General features: G+C 35.0%; 1 protein-coding gene across 1 annotated transcript; it reads left to right on the top strand.

Moving 5' to 3' along the window:
* Positions 1–5,448: 5,448 nt before the first annotated feature.
* LOC140432222 (myosin-VIIa-like) lies at positions 5,449–13,069 on the top strand (the record flags this gene model as incomplete). Its single annotated transcript, XM_072520046.1, has 3 exons — positions 5,449–6,122; positions 12,303–12,819; positions 12,875–13,069. Coding segments are annotated over exons 1-3 (1,328 nt in total), but the record flags the coding sequence as incomplete, so codon positions are not given.
* Between the last annotated feature and the right edge of the window lie 1,555 nt (positions 13,070–14,624).

The following is a 14,624-nucleotide window of genomic DNA, read 5'->3' on the forward strand; positions in this document are numbered from 1 at the left end:
GACGGGACATCCCGATAGACTAAAGCTGATTACTGCACGCTGTCTCGGTACGAAATGTGTATTTCTTGAGAAGGTCAGAAACCCTCTGGACACGCTTTGAGGTGGTCCATAGGGCAAGGGCATACCAATAAATCACTCTATTGTTTTGCGATTTTAAATGGCAATAATTTTATCCAAATGGTCACCGAAATAATTACTTTAGAGCGGTTTCTGTGTTTACGCGACGTAATTTCCAAAAATAACAAAAGAGAAAGTCAAATTATTTGATCTTAAAAATAGACTAAATGTGCTAGCCAGTTTAACAATGAAATTTTACTAAATAACTTCTTCTTCTTAAGGCGCCTTCTCCATTACTGAAGGTTGGCTATAACTACAGCAAATTGCTCTCTATCTTGAGCTGTTCTTAGTATCGAATGTGTGTCCATGCCTGTCCAGTCTCTTACATTCTTCAATCAGAAGCATTTTCTTCTTCCTGGACCTCTTCTTCCTTTCACTTTCCCTTCCATTATAAGTCGTAGGAAGTTGTATTTTTCTCCTCTGTAAATATGTCCTAGATAACTCAATAACTGAATAACAGAAAACAATATATTTTAAAGCAAATAAGTAGTTACAATAGACCATTAAATAAGATCACATTATAGTAAAGAAAGAAAAATATTAAATGTAAAATATAAAAATAAATACTACATACTTTCCCAAACGAAATATGAATTTTCTAATTGTAAATTAAGTTTATTTCATAATGTATTTTTAGAGAACAGACAGAAGTCCGTGATCTTCGATCTCACGTAAATTTGCTTGTGCAATAAGCCTTTAGACTGTTTCTAAGTCGATCTCACGAAATTTTAGTAAAATTCTTCACCTTAGCTGATCTTCATTTTGGGTTTCCCAGCCCTTATTATACACCATTCGACTCAAAATAGCCCAAAACTCTTCTATAGGTCTCGCCTGAGGCACATTTGGAGGGTTGTCGCGCTTGGGAACAAAATTTATATTTTGAGCAGTTAACCAATCTGTCGTTCTCCTGGCGTAATGGGATGACGCTAGATCGGGCCAAAATGTGATTTCATCATTGGGGTGATAAGTATTTATAAATCGAACAAGCTTGGTAAGACACCTGTCAACGTAATTGTCAGCATTCAGAGCTTCACCGCGAACACGCCCAACAAACGGTTGTGAAAGCCCAACTTCTGAGATGGCACACCATACTAAAATTTTATTGGCAAATTTCACTTTTCCCTTAAACTCAACTTCGTCCGGGGCATCTTGTACATTGCGTGTATAAAATCCGTAATTGTCCTTCATTTCGGAATTGGATAAAGTAAAATACGTACTTTTCATCATCAATAATGAGAATTTTACCAGAAATGAATACGTCTCAATGCACGGCAACATCTAGGAATTTTTTCTAACTGGGCTGGTGTGTACTTAGGAGCTTTTTTTATATCGTTTTATATTATACAGTCATTCGTGAAACATTATATCTTCGGCCAACATTTCGCAAAATCTTTCCTAATGGATTCTCCATATTCTGAATTAATCTCTGTTCCCGAACAGGAATTAAAACTCTTGGTTTTCCACTTTTGGATAAATTAAGGCATGGTATACCGTTTTCGCACTCTTTAATTGTCTGGTAAATCGTTGACACAAAAATATTTTGAGCACTAAAAATTATTTACAATATCGCGTTTTGGTACATGTCCAAATAAACGATACTTTGACGAATATTAAGTTTGTACGACATCTTAATGAACCGTATTTGTCAAAACTGACATTGTTTATATCGTTTAAGTTGTTTGCTAACTTTGGTTTCCAATGGCAACTTGATCCAATGCTTCCTACCAATAATATTTTTAAATTTAAAATTTTCCGAAAACTTTAGGGATATAGGTTATTTTAATGTTTTTATTTTCTGCATTTCTCTAATTATTTTTTTTTATTTCTTAAAATATAAACGGAAAAAATGGTTACCTTACGTAAGTAACATAATTAACGTCTTGCGATTAATGACTAAAGCTATATGCGAAGATCTTCAATTATTTGGCTAATTATAATATAAAAGTTATTAATCTCCCAGCCACTTTATTGAAATTATTGTTATTAATTACCTCTAAGCTTACGTAACAGCATCTGTTATAGAAATTTATTTAACCGCATTTTACCGCTTATGAAATTGTGCCTTTAAATATTTTATGTAAAGATTTTTTAATAGAACCAATCAGTATTTTTAATTCTTTTGAATACCTATATCTTTGAGATTTACACTGGTTTAGTATTTTAAAATCATTTTAGAGATGTTCCACGGGACATCTATACAATCATCTTTATACTGTCACTTATAAAGAATGCTTGTAACGACAACAAAAAGTTGGATCGTTCCTTTATCGGTCTAGCCAAAGCAGTCTGAACATCACAAGCCATGTTGTTAAAATTGACAATCTGACTAGATAGTCAGATTCTGTAGATATCAGAAGATATCCACAGAAATTATGACATTATACCTTCAAAAGATTTGGTACTCAACTAAATATTGTTGTAAACTAATCTAAACAAAAGAAATCGCACAAACAACAAGACGTGCCCTCACGTTTTATACTGATGGAATAAAATATACTGATATACTAATTCTTCCTCTTTATAAGCAATTCTACGTGTTCATTGGCGGATTAATACCTCTATGGAAGTTGTCACTCTTTTGCGCGGTCGTCCGATACTTCTTCTGCCGATTGGTGACTTATCTCTTGCTATTTTAACGGCACGGGTCTCCTTCATTTTGCTTATGTGGTTATTCCATTATTTTTTTTATTTTGTGTACATTCATTTATACACTGTGCGTTACATTTTCTTCTAATGTCTTCACTTCACTAATGTGTCTGTTTCGCCATATAGTGTTATTAAGGCATCCTGCCAGTCTATTTGCTTTTTGTACTTGATCTCTCACTTCTTTGTCCAGGTCTCTATAGGTAGACAGTGTAGTCTCAGGTATTTTATTTCCATTACTTGTTCAATATTGATGCCATTAATTTCTATTTTACATCTGGTTGGTTCTTTGCTGTCATATTAAATTCTTTTGCTCTTATGTTAAATCTGTGGACCAGTATCTGTAGACTATCTTCATCTTGGACTAACAATATTGCGTCGTCTGCGTAACAGAGTATTTTGATTTCTTTGTTTCCCATTCACGCGCTATCTCAGAGTTTAACGCTTTTGATGATTTCATCCATGATCAAATTGAAGAGCATGGGACTCAATGAATCCCCTCTTATTCCGCTGCCTATTTCTATAGGTTCTGTAAGTTGTCCATCTATTCTGACTTCCATTTTGTTGTTTTGGTAGATGTTTTCGATAGTTTTTATAATATTTAGGGGAGCTTCTCTATTCTACAGAAGATGGATTACATCTTTGAGTCTTATTCTGTCAAACGCTTTCTTTAGGCCAATCAGACACAGAAATGCTGGTCTATTATACTCTAGTGATTTCTCAGTAATTTGCTTTATAACGAATATTGCATCTGTACACAATCTTCCACTAAGAAAACTCTGTTGTTCATCTGCTAAACTTATCCTCTGATTTATTAGCACTTGTAAAATTTTAGATGTAAGTTGTAGCGTAGTATTTAACATGTTTATACCTCTGTAGTTTTCTAGCTTTTTTTTATCTCTTTTTTGAATAGTAGAATTAGTTCGCTCGTTCTGCATTCTTCCGGTATTTTATTGTGTTTTATAATTTTATTAATTAATGTTGTTAATTGTTCTGTCATTGCTGCTCCACAAGATTTCAGTAACTCGTTTGGTATCCCGTCTTTACCTGCTGCTTTTCTGTTCTTTAGGTTTTCAAGTATTTTCCTAACTTCCATTACATTTATATTAAATTCTTCATTTGTGGTAATTTCTGGTGTTTCCGGTTCTTACGGAAATTCTCACGTATCCTTTTCTATGTGTTTTGGTTTTATTAGTTCCTTTACCTCCGTTCTTTGACCTCTTATGAAGCGCCATATTTCCTTTTGCAGACGGAGTTGCAATATATAAATATGCGAAGTATATTTCTCGTTTTCCATAAATTCGTTGTCCTCATTCTCGCGTTAGTCATGTAATGAAGTCATTCCTATTCCGAGGCATAATCCTGTTTCTATGAGCTGTAAGGTATTTAAAGTCTATTAATAGGGTGCTAGGTAAAGAGCAGGAAGTTGAACTTACAATTAAAGAAAGAAAGCTACAGTATCTCGGACATGTGATGCGGGGCGAGAAGTATGGCATCCTGCGACTCATAATGCAAGGAAAGAGAGAGATGGCAGAAAAATCATCGGAAGAAGACGAATTTCATGGCTCAAGAACTTGAGAGAACGGTTTGGATGCAGCTCAAAACAACTATTTAGAGCTACTGCCTCAAAAATTAAAATAGCTATGATGATTGCCAACCTCCGTAGTGGAGATGGCACCTGAAGAAGAAGAATAGAGTGCTAACCTGGCTGTAGACCCTCTCCTCCTTATCCGGGCTTGGGACCGGCAACAGTTCTGTCAAGCTGCAAATTGCAAACAGTCCTTTAAAAATCTGACAGGGTGCAATAAAGTATCTTTGCTGTTGGTGCCAGGACATAAAGGAATTGTTAATCTGAAGAAACTTTTGCTCTTGCTAAAAAAGGAGCAAATATTTCTTTTACGTACACCTTTTTTACCTACGATATTTAAGTTCAACCACGATTTTTTCCCTTATGCCTTTTTGTGTACTGAAAATGTCATATGAGATGAGCAAAACAAGGAAATTTAGAATTGAACCGAGTTCGTTTTTCTGAATCGAATTTTCCTTATGGGTCCAAACATTTCCAAGGTAAAATTTTTCGTTTTCACGACCAGCCATTATGCCTTTTTTGCAGGTTCTTAATCTTGAAAACTAACAAACTTTCAAGTGCCATGAAGGAGAAAATTACGGACACTGACCCTATTAACATTACATGTTTAAGTCATAGGATTTCATCTTTCAGTAATCTCAAATTCATAAGGGATAAAATCGTATCTGAACTTCTATTGAATTTCGCCGAATTACTACACTAGGAATACGCTCGCTACCTTGCCCTCGAGTGCAGAAACAAGACAAAAAGAACACAGTATCTACCAAAAAAACCGCCAAAAATTAATATTTTTTCAGTTGTTCTGACTTTTGGTTTCCAGAGATGGTCTTATGGTAGATCTACAACAATAGCCTTGTATTTCAGAACTTTTGAAAAGTACGATTATATATTGAGACTATATAGCAAATTCTCTATGATATCTAGTTCAGGTATCTTTACTACCTTCAAACTTTATTTGGCTATATAGCGTCTGAAACTGTATAATATTTGATATTTTTAAAATTATATAGAGTTCTCCAAAAATATTTTACTATAAACAAAATTAAAGCTTTTTATTGTTTTTTATCTTATATTATCGTATATTTTTATTTACAGGGAGGATGCATAAAGTGCGAAGGAAGGGATGATACCGCAGAGTTCGCAGATATTCGAAGCGCCATGAAAGTTCTTTTATTCTCAGATTCGGAAATATGGGAAGTAATGAAACTCCTAGCAGCCATTTTGCACATCGGAAACATCAAATATAAAGCCACCGTTGTAGATAACTTGGACGCGACTGAAATTCCCGATCCTACAAACGTCCACAGAGTTGCTAATCTTCTAGGAGTTCCCGCTCAACTACTAATTGATGCACTTACTCGCAAAACCCTTTTCGCTCACGGTGAAACAGTAGTTTCGACCTTATCCAGAGAACAAAGTGTTGACGTAAGAGATGCTTTTGTAAAAGGTATCTACGGCAGAATGTTCGTTCACATAGTGAAAAAAATTAATAAAGCCATTTATAAACCTAAAGAGAGGCAAAGAAGCTCAATCGGAGTTTTAGATATCTTTGGTTTTGAAAATTTCGATCACAACAGCTTTGAACAGTTTTGCATAAATTTTGCAAACGAAAATCTTCAACAATTTTTTGTAAGGCATATATTTAAACTTGAACAAGAGGAATATAATCTGGAAGGTATTAACTGGCAGCATATTGAATTCGTTGATAACCAGGATGCGCTTGACTTAATTGCAATCAAACAATTGAATATTATGGCACTTATTGATGAAGAAAGTAAGTATATTTAAAGATATTACAGTGTCTACTTTCTTCCCGCGCTCAATATTTTCTCAGACGTTCTCTTCGTCTGTTAAACCTCCATTTTAAGATGATACTTGGTTTTTCTAGATCTAAATTTTCTAAATCTTTTAGGTCGACCTCTCTTTCTTCTTTTTATGTATGGCTCCACTTTCTTATTCCTCTATCCACTTCTATATACTCAAATATTTTTATCTAGAAATGTTCTATCTTATTTTATTATTTATTTTTCTCACTAATTTTCAGGTTTTTATACCTGTACTACAAACGAAAAAAAAAAAAACATCAATAAGATAGGCAGATGATCTTAAAAAACACGATGGCGCAAAATATATACAAACTCAGTGGCGGCGCAAAATCATAATTTTATGTGGTCAAGATACATTTTGCGAGGCCCTCTGCTCGCACATAAAGACAGATTAAAAAAAACGCAGCAGAAATTCTTTACTAGCGATAAGAACGCAATTTCAGGGGAATGCCCTTTTTATGTCAGCGGTGACGTGCATTGCAGCGGGATTTCTCCCGAGCAATAGCGACGCAAGCACTTTTTTCGGTGCGTTCATGGCTTAGGTTTAAGTAATACATAAATTGCCATGGTGCGAGGGTCCTCGGACGGCAAGGCCGTCGCCCACGACCTACGCCGCTTCTGTACAAACTGCTATTATTTTTTTATTATTAGAAAAAGATGTCGCATCCACCAAAAGGTTATTAGCGACGGAACAAAATATAAATAACAAAGTTAAACACCTACAGATTATACAAAATGTTTATGGATCTAAGATAATTCACTATATTGTCACAGGAACAGTTTTGACCTAAAGCCTGTGGTAGAGCGATTGGTCTTGTAGCGCTGTCTTTCTTGGTCATATTTACTACAAATTGTTAAAAAGTGTTCGACTGTTAATCGGACGTTACACTGATCACATATAGGTGGATTTTTCTTTGTGAAAAGGTAGGAGTGCGTTAATCTGGTATGTCCTAGACGTAAACGCGCAACCGCAATTTGTTCTCGTCTATTGCGCGACGATGGAAACCACTGAGACACATTATTTTTGATTTTATTTAAATTGGAATTAGTTTGAGACCACTCATTTCGCCACAAACACAACACTTTTTAAAATAAGCTTTTAAGTCACTGGAAACACACTTGTCTATCGGCTCCGACAAATCACTTAAAATTGCCTCTCGTGCAATCCTGTCAGCTTCTTCATTTCCTGTTATTCCGACGTGTGAGGGAACCTCACACCTGAGAGTTAGATGATACTGAACGATTGTCTACAGAAGAGTCACTATCTAAGTCAGAAATCTCTTTCCCTAAGTGGTTGTGTAGTTTCTTTTGAAGTTTTGTAAACTTGCTTTTTGTAGATCTATCATTTGCATATTGATAGCTGCTTTGTAAAAGATGGAGTAAACCAGCCATATCAGTTGTAAATTCTTTTACGACGCTAATAGTGTCGGGGAGCCTTGGACATTATCAATCAGTAAGGACAATTGATGGAAATTTAAAACAAATGGTGGGGTATGATTATCAATGAAATTTTCAAGAGTTTCCCGTGTAGATTGGACTTTAGATGAGCGTGGTTTTTTTGGTTTAGAGAGTTTGGGTTTTGCAAACAGATTTTCTGATGAAATTGCTGAATCTGAAGGAGGCGTGTCGATCTCACCAATACTGCGTTTTATGGAAGAACTTGCGTTTTCGCAATTGCTATTAGAGTTTTCACTTAGATGATGTGGCTTTATTACATTTGGAAGTACTGGAGCAAACTCATTGGTAGTGACAGAAGTCGGGCTTGTAGTTTTATTTGTAAGATTGGTTGAAATGGTTGTTTCAAAAAATTGTGGTGATGTATCAGTTTTATTAGAATTTTCTGCAGTTGTATCTAATGGAAAAGGAGCTGATAGATTGGAAGATATTGCTTCCGAAGTTTGTGAAAACGGTATTGCCGCTGAAGGAGGTTGATTAAAAGTGTTGCTATGAGTAGGAGTATTAGTAGTTTCTTTGTCGTGGAGATTTGTAGGTGTAGGTGATATGCTCGGATTTGGTAATGGATAACTTGATGACTGCTGGGTGTTTGGTACCTTGTGTAGTATACTTGTTGAAGCTGTTTGATTTGGTACTTCATTGTTTGACTCAATATGAGTTGATTCCGTTACTGAACTGGTTTTGCATTGGGATGATATGTGTCCTGCATTTTTGCAAATAAAGCAGGTGAGTGTACCTTGTGACAAAAATATGCGGTAAGGTGTTTGGTCGAAATTTATTAGAATAGAATCTGGAATTGGTGATGTTATAGGGCTTATATAAACTTGCCTCCGAAAGCTCAATATGTGACTATATTCGGGAAGAGTCGAGCTAATTTTCAGAAATGTTATTGGGGAAATAAGCTTTAAACCGATATTCTGTAATTCTTCAACTAATACTTGATGAGGAATTGACGGGCAGACTCCAGACAAGACTAGTCTTTCTGCTGGAGAGACAAGTCTTCGTGCTGTTACAACTTCGCCGAGTACTTCTATAGAGCCATGTTGTGTCATGAAGTTATCTACTACGGTTTTGTTTGCCAAATACATGCAGATTCTATTATGAGATAATCTAGATGAAAAAATAATATTTTTTGGGTTGATGATTGTACCCAAAGGAATGAGATAATCCTGCAGTTTAGCATTATCGATACAACTAAATACAATTGCTTGGTTCTTACTCGGAAAAGAATGTGAAGCGGCTGAAGCATAACTGTTTGTGATATTCGAACGTTGATTTACTGGACTGGTTAGATCGGAAGGTGTGTTTACATTGTGTGAAGTCATTTTAAGCTGCGGTGGCGAAGGCCTTACTCCGACTCTGGTAAATGAAAAACCAATCGCATGCTACTATAAACTACTTATAGCAGCTAACCTCACAAAATGATTGTACGGTAGTGTATATTTATTATTTGACGTTTTCTTTTCACAAACTGCTATGATAGAGAGGATTGGAAGAAGAAAGAGGAGCCCTATATCCAAAGATGGATGTTTGGGGCAGTTGGAATAGGGACTGTGGCTGTGGAATTTTAAAAGTCTATCTTATGACCTCTTTGTAGATGATGCTGGGCCAGGTCAGCAATTTAATAGGAATTACGGACCGAAATTTAATGCTCATATATTCTTTTTTGAATGTTAGATTGGTTTGACCTATGTAAGATCGACCTTCATGAACTCTATGATGTTCGTTGCGAATGTTTTCTTCGATGAAGAATGATGAGGAGTATAAAAATTGTTTTTAAATTTAGTACTTCACCTATTTTGTTAATGACACTCTCGATATGTGAAAGAAAAGCTTTGATATGGTCTGTGTGATTTTCTAGATTGAGAGTGAGTCGGAGATAGATGTTTGTTGATGCTCGTATTTAAATGATTATCATGGTAAATGTTTTGCATGAATGAAGGCTTCTTTATACATGCAACTTCTTTGGATACAGATACTTGGATTGCCGCAAATATGTATTGATCTGGAAACAAGGGCATTGGTCACTGAAATAGTTTGTGAAGATGGATGATGAGATTAAGAATGCAAGTAGCAATTGGTATGGGTGAGTTTCGGAAATATAAAGTGAAAGAAACCTTGGGTTTGATTTTTTGTTAGCAGGAAAGACATTGTTAAATTAATTTCTATCTCAATCGTGAACTGGGTACTCGCATGTATATCATTTAGATGTGTGAGAAAATAAACCAAACCATTCTCACCGTTGAGCTAAATTACGAATGTTTTGTCAGTATATCGGAGCCAACATGTGAGTTTGAGCATTGATGAAGACTCGGATTTCAAGATCTTTTATGAAGCCTACTAAGGCACCTGTTGTTTGGGAAATTTATTTTTGAAGATTAAATAAGAGTCGAATATTCAATGTTTAGTGAAAAGTAAGTGGCCTTGTTGGTATTGTGTCTTGCTTACGAATATTTAGAGTTTTACCTTTAGAATTGTTTATGAAAAGTGAAACGATGTTAAAACTGACTAGAAAATCTAAGGGTAAGATGCCGAAAATGTCTTATCCTTCGAAAATTAATAAAGCAATATCCTGTTTTTCAATTATTGATCAACCATTAAGGCATTATCATCATCATAAGTGGCTCGACAATCCGTTGTGGATCTTAGCCTGCTCACAAAGAAGTCGTCACTCCTGTCGATTCCTGTCAACTTCCCTCCATCTTCTGACACTTAGAATCTGCAGGTCTTCTTCGTGTATTCGTGATCTAACATCCTGGCAATGTTTCCAGCCCATCTTAAGTCTCTGCATTTTAACGAATTTCACAATATCTGGATCGGTGTATAACTGATATAGTTCAAAGTTGTATTTTCGACGCCATAGTCAATTTTCATTTACGGTCCCAAAAATATTTCTAGGAATTTTTCTCTCAAAAATACCAAGAAGTCTTTCATCATTTTGAGATAAGGTCCACGTTTAGCCCGATATATCAAAACCGGTCTTATTAAGGTCTTGTAGATATTGAGCTTTAGTGCACGTTTTATATTTTTATTTTTTAAATGTTTCTGGAGACCTTGAACAGTTCTGTTTGCTATTGCTCTGCGTCTATTTATTTCGTCGCTTGGCGTGTTTTGTAGCGTTTACTAGCGATCCAAGATATGTGAATTCTTTGACTTGCTCAAAGGTATGGCTGTTAATTTAAATTCTTTGTTGGATATTTCGGGGGTTTTTAGAAACCAACACATATTTGGTTTTTTCCTCGTTTACCAAAAATCCTAATTCACTTGCCGCATCCGGAAGCCTTGTAAAAACACTGCGCTATGTCTCTCATACTTCTGCCCACTATAACTATATTGTCAGCGAATGCGAGAATTTGCGTCGATCTAGTTCCATTCATTCTAATATTTAATTATCTGATTGCCTTTTCCAAGACAATATTAAAGAGTAGACACGTCAGCGCGTCCCCATGTCTTAGACCATTATTAATGTCAAAGAACGTAGAGTTTTCTCCTTCAATTCTAACGCATGAGCTTACGTTTTGCATTGTTAGTTGGGTCAACTTAACTAACTTAGATGGGATCCCAAAGTCTATCATTGCATTATAATGCAGTTCTTTTCACACTGTCATAGGCTGCTTTGAAGTCAACGAATAGATGGTGTGTCTCTAAGTTATATTCTATTGACTTTTTTAGAATCTGCCTATGTGCTTGAATTTGATGTGTAGTTAACTTTTCAGCAGTAAATCGGCATTGATATTGACTAACAATATCCTTTGTAAAATGTTTAAGTCTTTCAAACAATACGTTACCGAAGATTTTATACGCAGATGCTAACAGAGTTGCTCTATAGTTCTTGCACTCCAGTTAATCTCTCCTTTTATGCAAAGGACATATTATTCCTTTTAGCTACTTTTCTGGTACCAATTCATTCTGCCATATAGGTACTATTAGTTTATCGATTGCTGCAAACAGTTGATTACCACCTCTCTTATACATTTCCGAACAGATTTTATCGATTTTTGGGGTTTTATTGTATTTGAGTTTTAGGATGGCATTTGACACTTTTTCTCTTGTTGGGTCTTCACTGTGTAGTTGACGCTGTAGATTTTGTTGATTGTCTATGTTGTAACCTCCTTCAATATCGAGCAGAGCCGTGGCTCCAACCATTAAGAGAGTCATAATTTCTTATGACTGTCTTTAAGCTTATAAAGAGGCAATTAGAATGTTAACTTTTTAGTGTAATATTTAGTGTTTATATTTGTTTATCCTTCTTACTCAACGAAAAGAGTAGAAAAATTATGGTGATTTACATGGGTAAATTGTTAATGTATTAGTGGAATATATCTATTTCTAAAGTTGCCCGATAATAGCTTTATTAGCTTGGATTCACAGCTTAATTTAATCGCTATCGACACTGACTTCATTTTTCTTTTTTAGAGGTCGCTAATTGAATACTTTGCTACATTATTATAATTGCCAACTATATGGTGCGTTGTCTTCTCATAAGTATTCCTGATAAAAGGTAAACCTTGAAAGACGTGTAGGGGAATGGTGAGAGACTTGAATTAAATCGAAACACAACCGTCTACATTTATTTTCTTCATATTATGTTTCTATATTTAAGCTTCTCTTGCTTTTTTAATGATGATTTAAATCTCTAGGTTATAATTTATTAATTTATTGATATTTTTAAGGTAAATTTCCCAAAGGAACTGATCAAACCTTCCTGGCAAAACTACACAAGCAACATGGTCGACACAGAAATTATCTCAAGCCTAGATCTGATATAAACACTAGCTTTGGTTTAAACCATTTCGCAGGAATTGTCTTTTACGATACACGTGGATTTTTAGAGAAGAATAGAGACACTTTCAGTCCAGATTTACTACAACTTATAACTATAAGTGGCAACAAGTTTTTACAACAAATATTTGCTGATGATATTGGAATGGGATCTGAAACTAGAAAGAGAACACCTACATTATCTACTCAGTTTAAGAAAAGTTTAGATTCGTTAATGAGGACATTGTCTAATTGTCAACCGTTCTTTATTCGGTGTATAAAACCTAATGAGTTCAAAAAACCGATGATGTTCGATCGAACGTTATGCTGTAGGCAGTTACGGTATTCTGGTATGATGGAAACTATTCGAATCCGGAGGGCAGGTTATCCTATAAGACACAGCTTTGCTGAATTTGTGGAGAGATACAGGTACTATAAAGTTAAATATGATAAAACGGACGTAGCTCTTAATGTTTTTTTTTAGGTTTCTCATTTCTGGGGTTCCCCCAGCTCATAAGACTGAATGCAGGAGTGCAACTGCAAGAATTTGTTCCTTAGTTTTAGGAAGATCTGACTATCAACTCGGCCATAATAAAGTTTTTTTAAAAGATGCTCATGATCTGTTTCTGGAACAAGAGAGAGATAGGGTGCTCACCAAAAAGATCCTTATTTTACAAAGGTAAGTTTCTAAAAAAAATTTTATATCAAGACTAATTACAAATTAGTCTGATTGTTGAAAAATAGCAGTTATAACTTTTCCAATATGTTTTTAAGCATAACACAGCCAGACAACATTTGACAAATATTCGGACCCAGAGATCAGAATATACTTTTCAGAAGGTTTGTTTGTGCGCTGAATCCGAATCTCCGAATCCAAATTGTCAAATTAGCTCTGGTTTCTGACGAAAAATAACAGTTTTTGGCCGTTTTTGAGGTTATGTTGCAACGTAATATAATCATAGACATATAATACAAATAAACTGAGCGTTGCAGTGCAACGTCGTTACAACGCAGTCCCTGTTCCTCTTTCTAATAGGCCGAATTTTTTGACCACTTGACCTAAATGCCCAATGGGAACTTCACGTGGTCGATAAATCCGGCCCTTTAGAAAAAGATGCAGGGACTACTTTGAGCATCGAGCAAAAAGACAAAAGAGGGAATCTAATCGTTATGAAAAGGAGACCAAAAAAGTGGCCTCTGATGGCGGACATATCCGGAAATGCGAATGCGCGAAATTTAAATTTCATGACACTTCACAATAATCATACAGTGGTGTAGGGGTTCTAATTTATCTATTTATTTGTTATATTACATAATAGTAATATTACATAATATTAATACATAATACACTTTTTTTAGCACTAGAACATAATAAAGTTTTAATTAAATAGTAACAATAATAGTCTAAAATGTGAAACAATTGTTAAAAAACTTCAATAGAAAATACAAATAATCTTTCATGTGATAGTTGGGACAAACAATAACATCAGCAATAACATAACCCAACTAAATTTGATTTCTTGAACAAGTAAAGAGTCTCTCTTTCCTTGTTTAATGTGGCCTCTCAAGATGGCACTTCCTGTCTAACAATATTTTTGACCCCTCTCTTTAGCTACACTCTTTTGTCTTTTTGCTCTATGACTTTGAGTCAGTTTTCTCGTATTACCACTACCAATCTTATATCTTTTAACACTAGTCTTCCTAAACCTATTCTTATCACTATTAAAGTCTATACGTTTATTATCATTGTCCAAGTTCTTTGCAGATTTTTTCCTGTTCCTTGTCTGGCCCGTACTTCGTTTCTGCTCGGTACATCTGCTATTTTTTGAACTTGCTCATTCCACTAATTTTTATTCTTTGTGGCTCCATCTTCATTCATTGTCGTCCTCTGTAATTTTAATGTTTTAATGAGATTTATCACGGTATACTTCTGATAAATTCTGTGTTTGAATATTCTGTGCTATATTCCTGTTCTTCCAAAAGAATATCTTTGATTTTCTAAATGATCTGAGGTATACCTAGAGTAATACGAATGCCACGAGCAAGAAGTTCTTATGTTCCACAAGTTTTCTATAGTTGATAGGTGATTATTATTTATTTAATACTCTATGTGAGTCTTTGTTTCGGCTTTCATTTTTTATGCCAATAATCATAATTCTGTTGCCATTTTTTATTAAGAATATTTGGCTTATTTTTTAAAGTTTTCTAGTTTCAATTACTCTGAGATAGCGCGT

Source organism: Diabrotica undecimpunctata, unplaced genomic scaffold (assembly GCF_040954645.1).
Source record: "Diabrotica undecimpunctata isolate CICGRU unplaced genomic scaffold, icDiaUnde3 ctg00003278.1, whole genome shotgun sequence".
Lineage (NCBI taxonomy): Eukaryota > Metazoa > Arthropoda > Insecta > Coleoptera > Chrysomelidae > Diabrotica > Diabrotica undecimpunctata.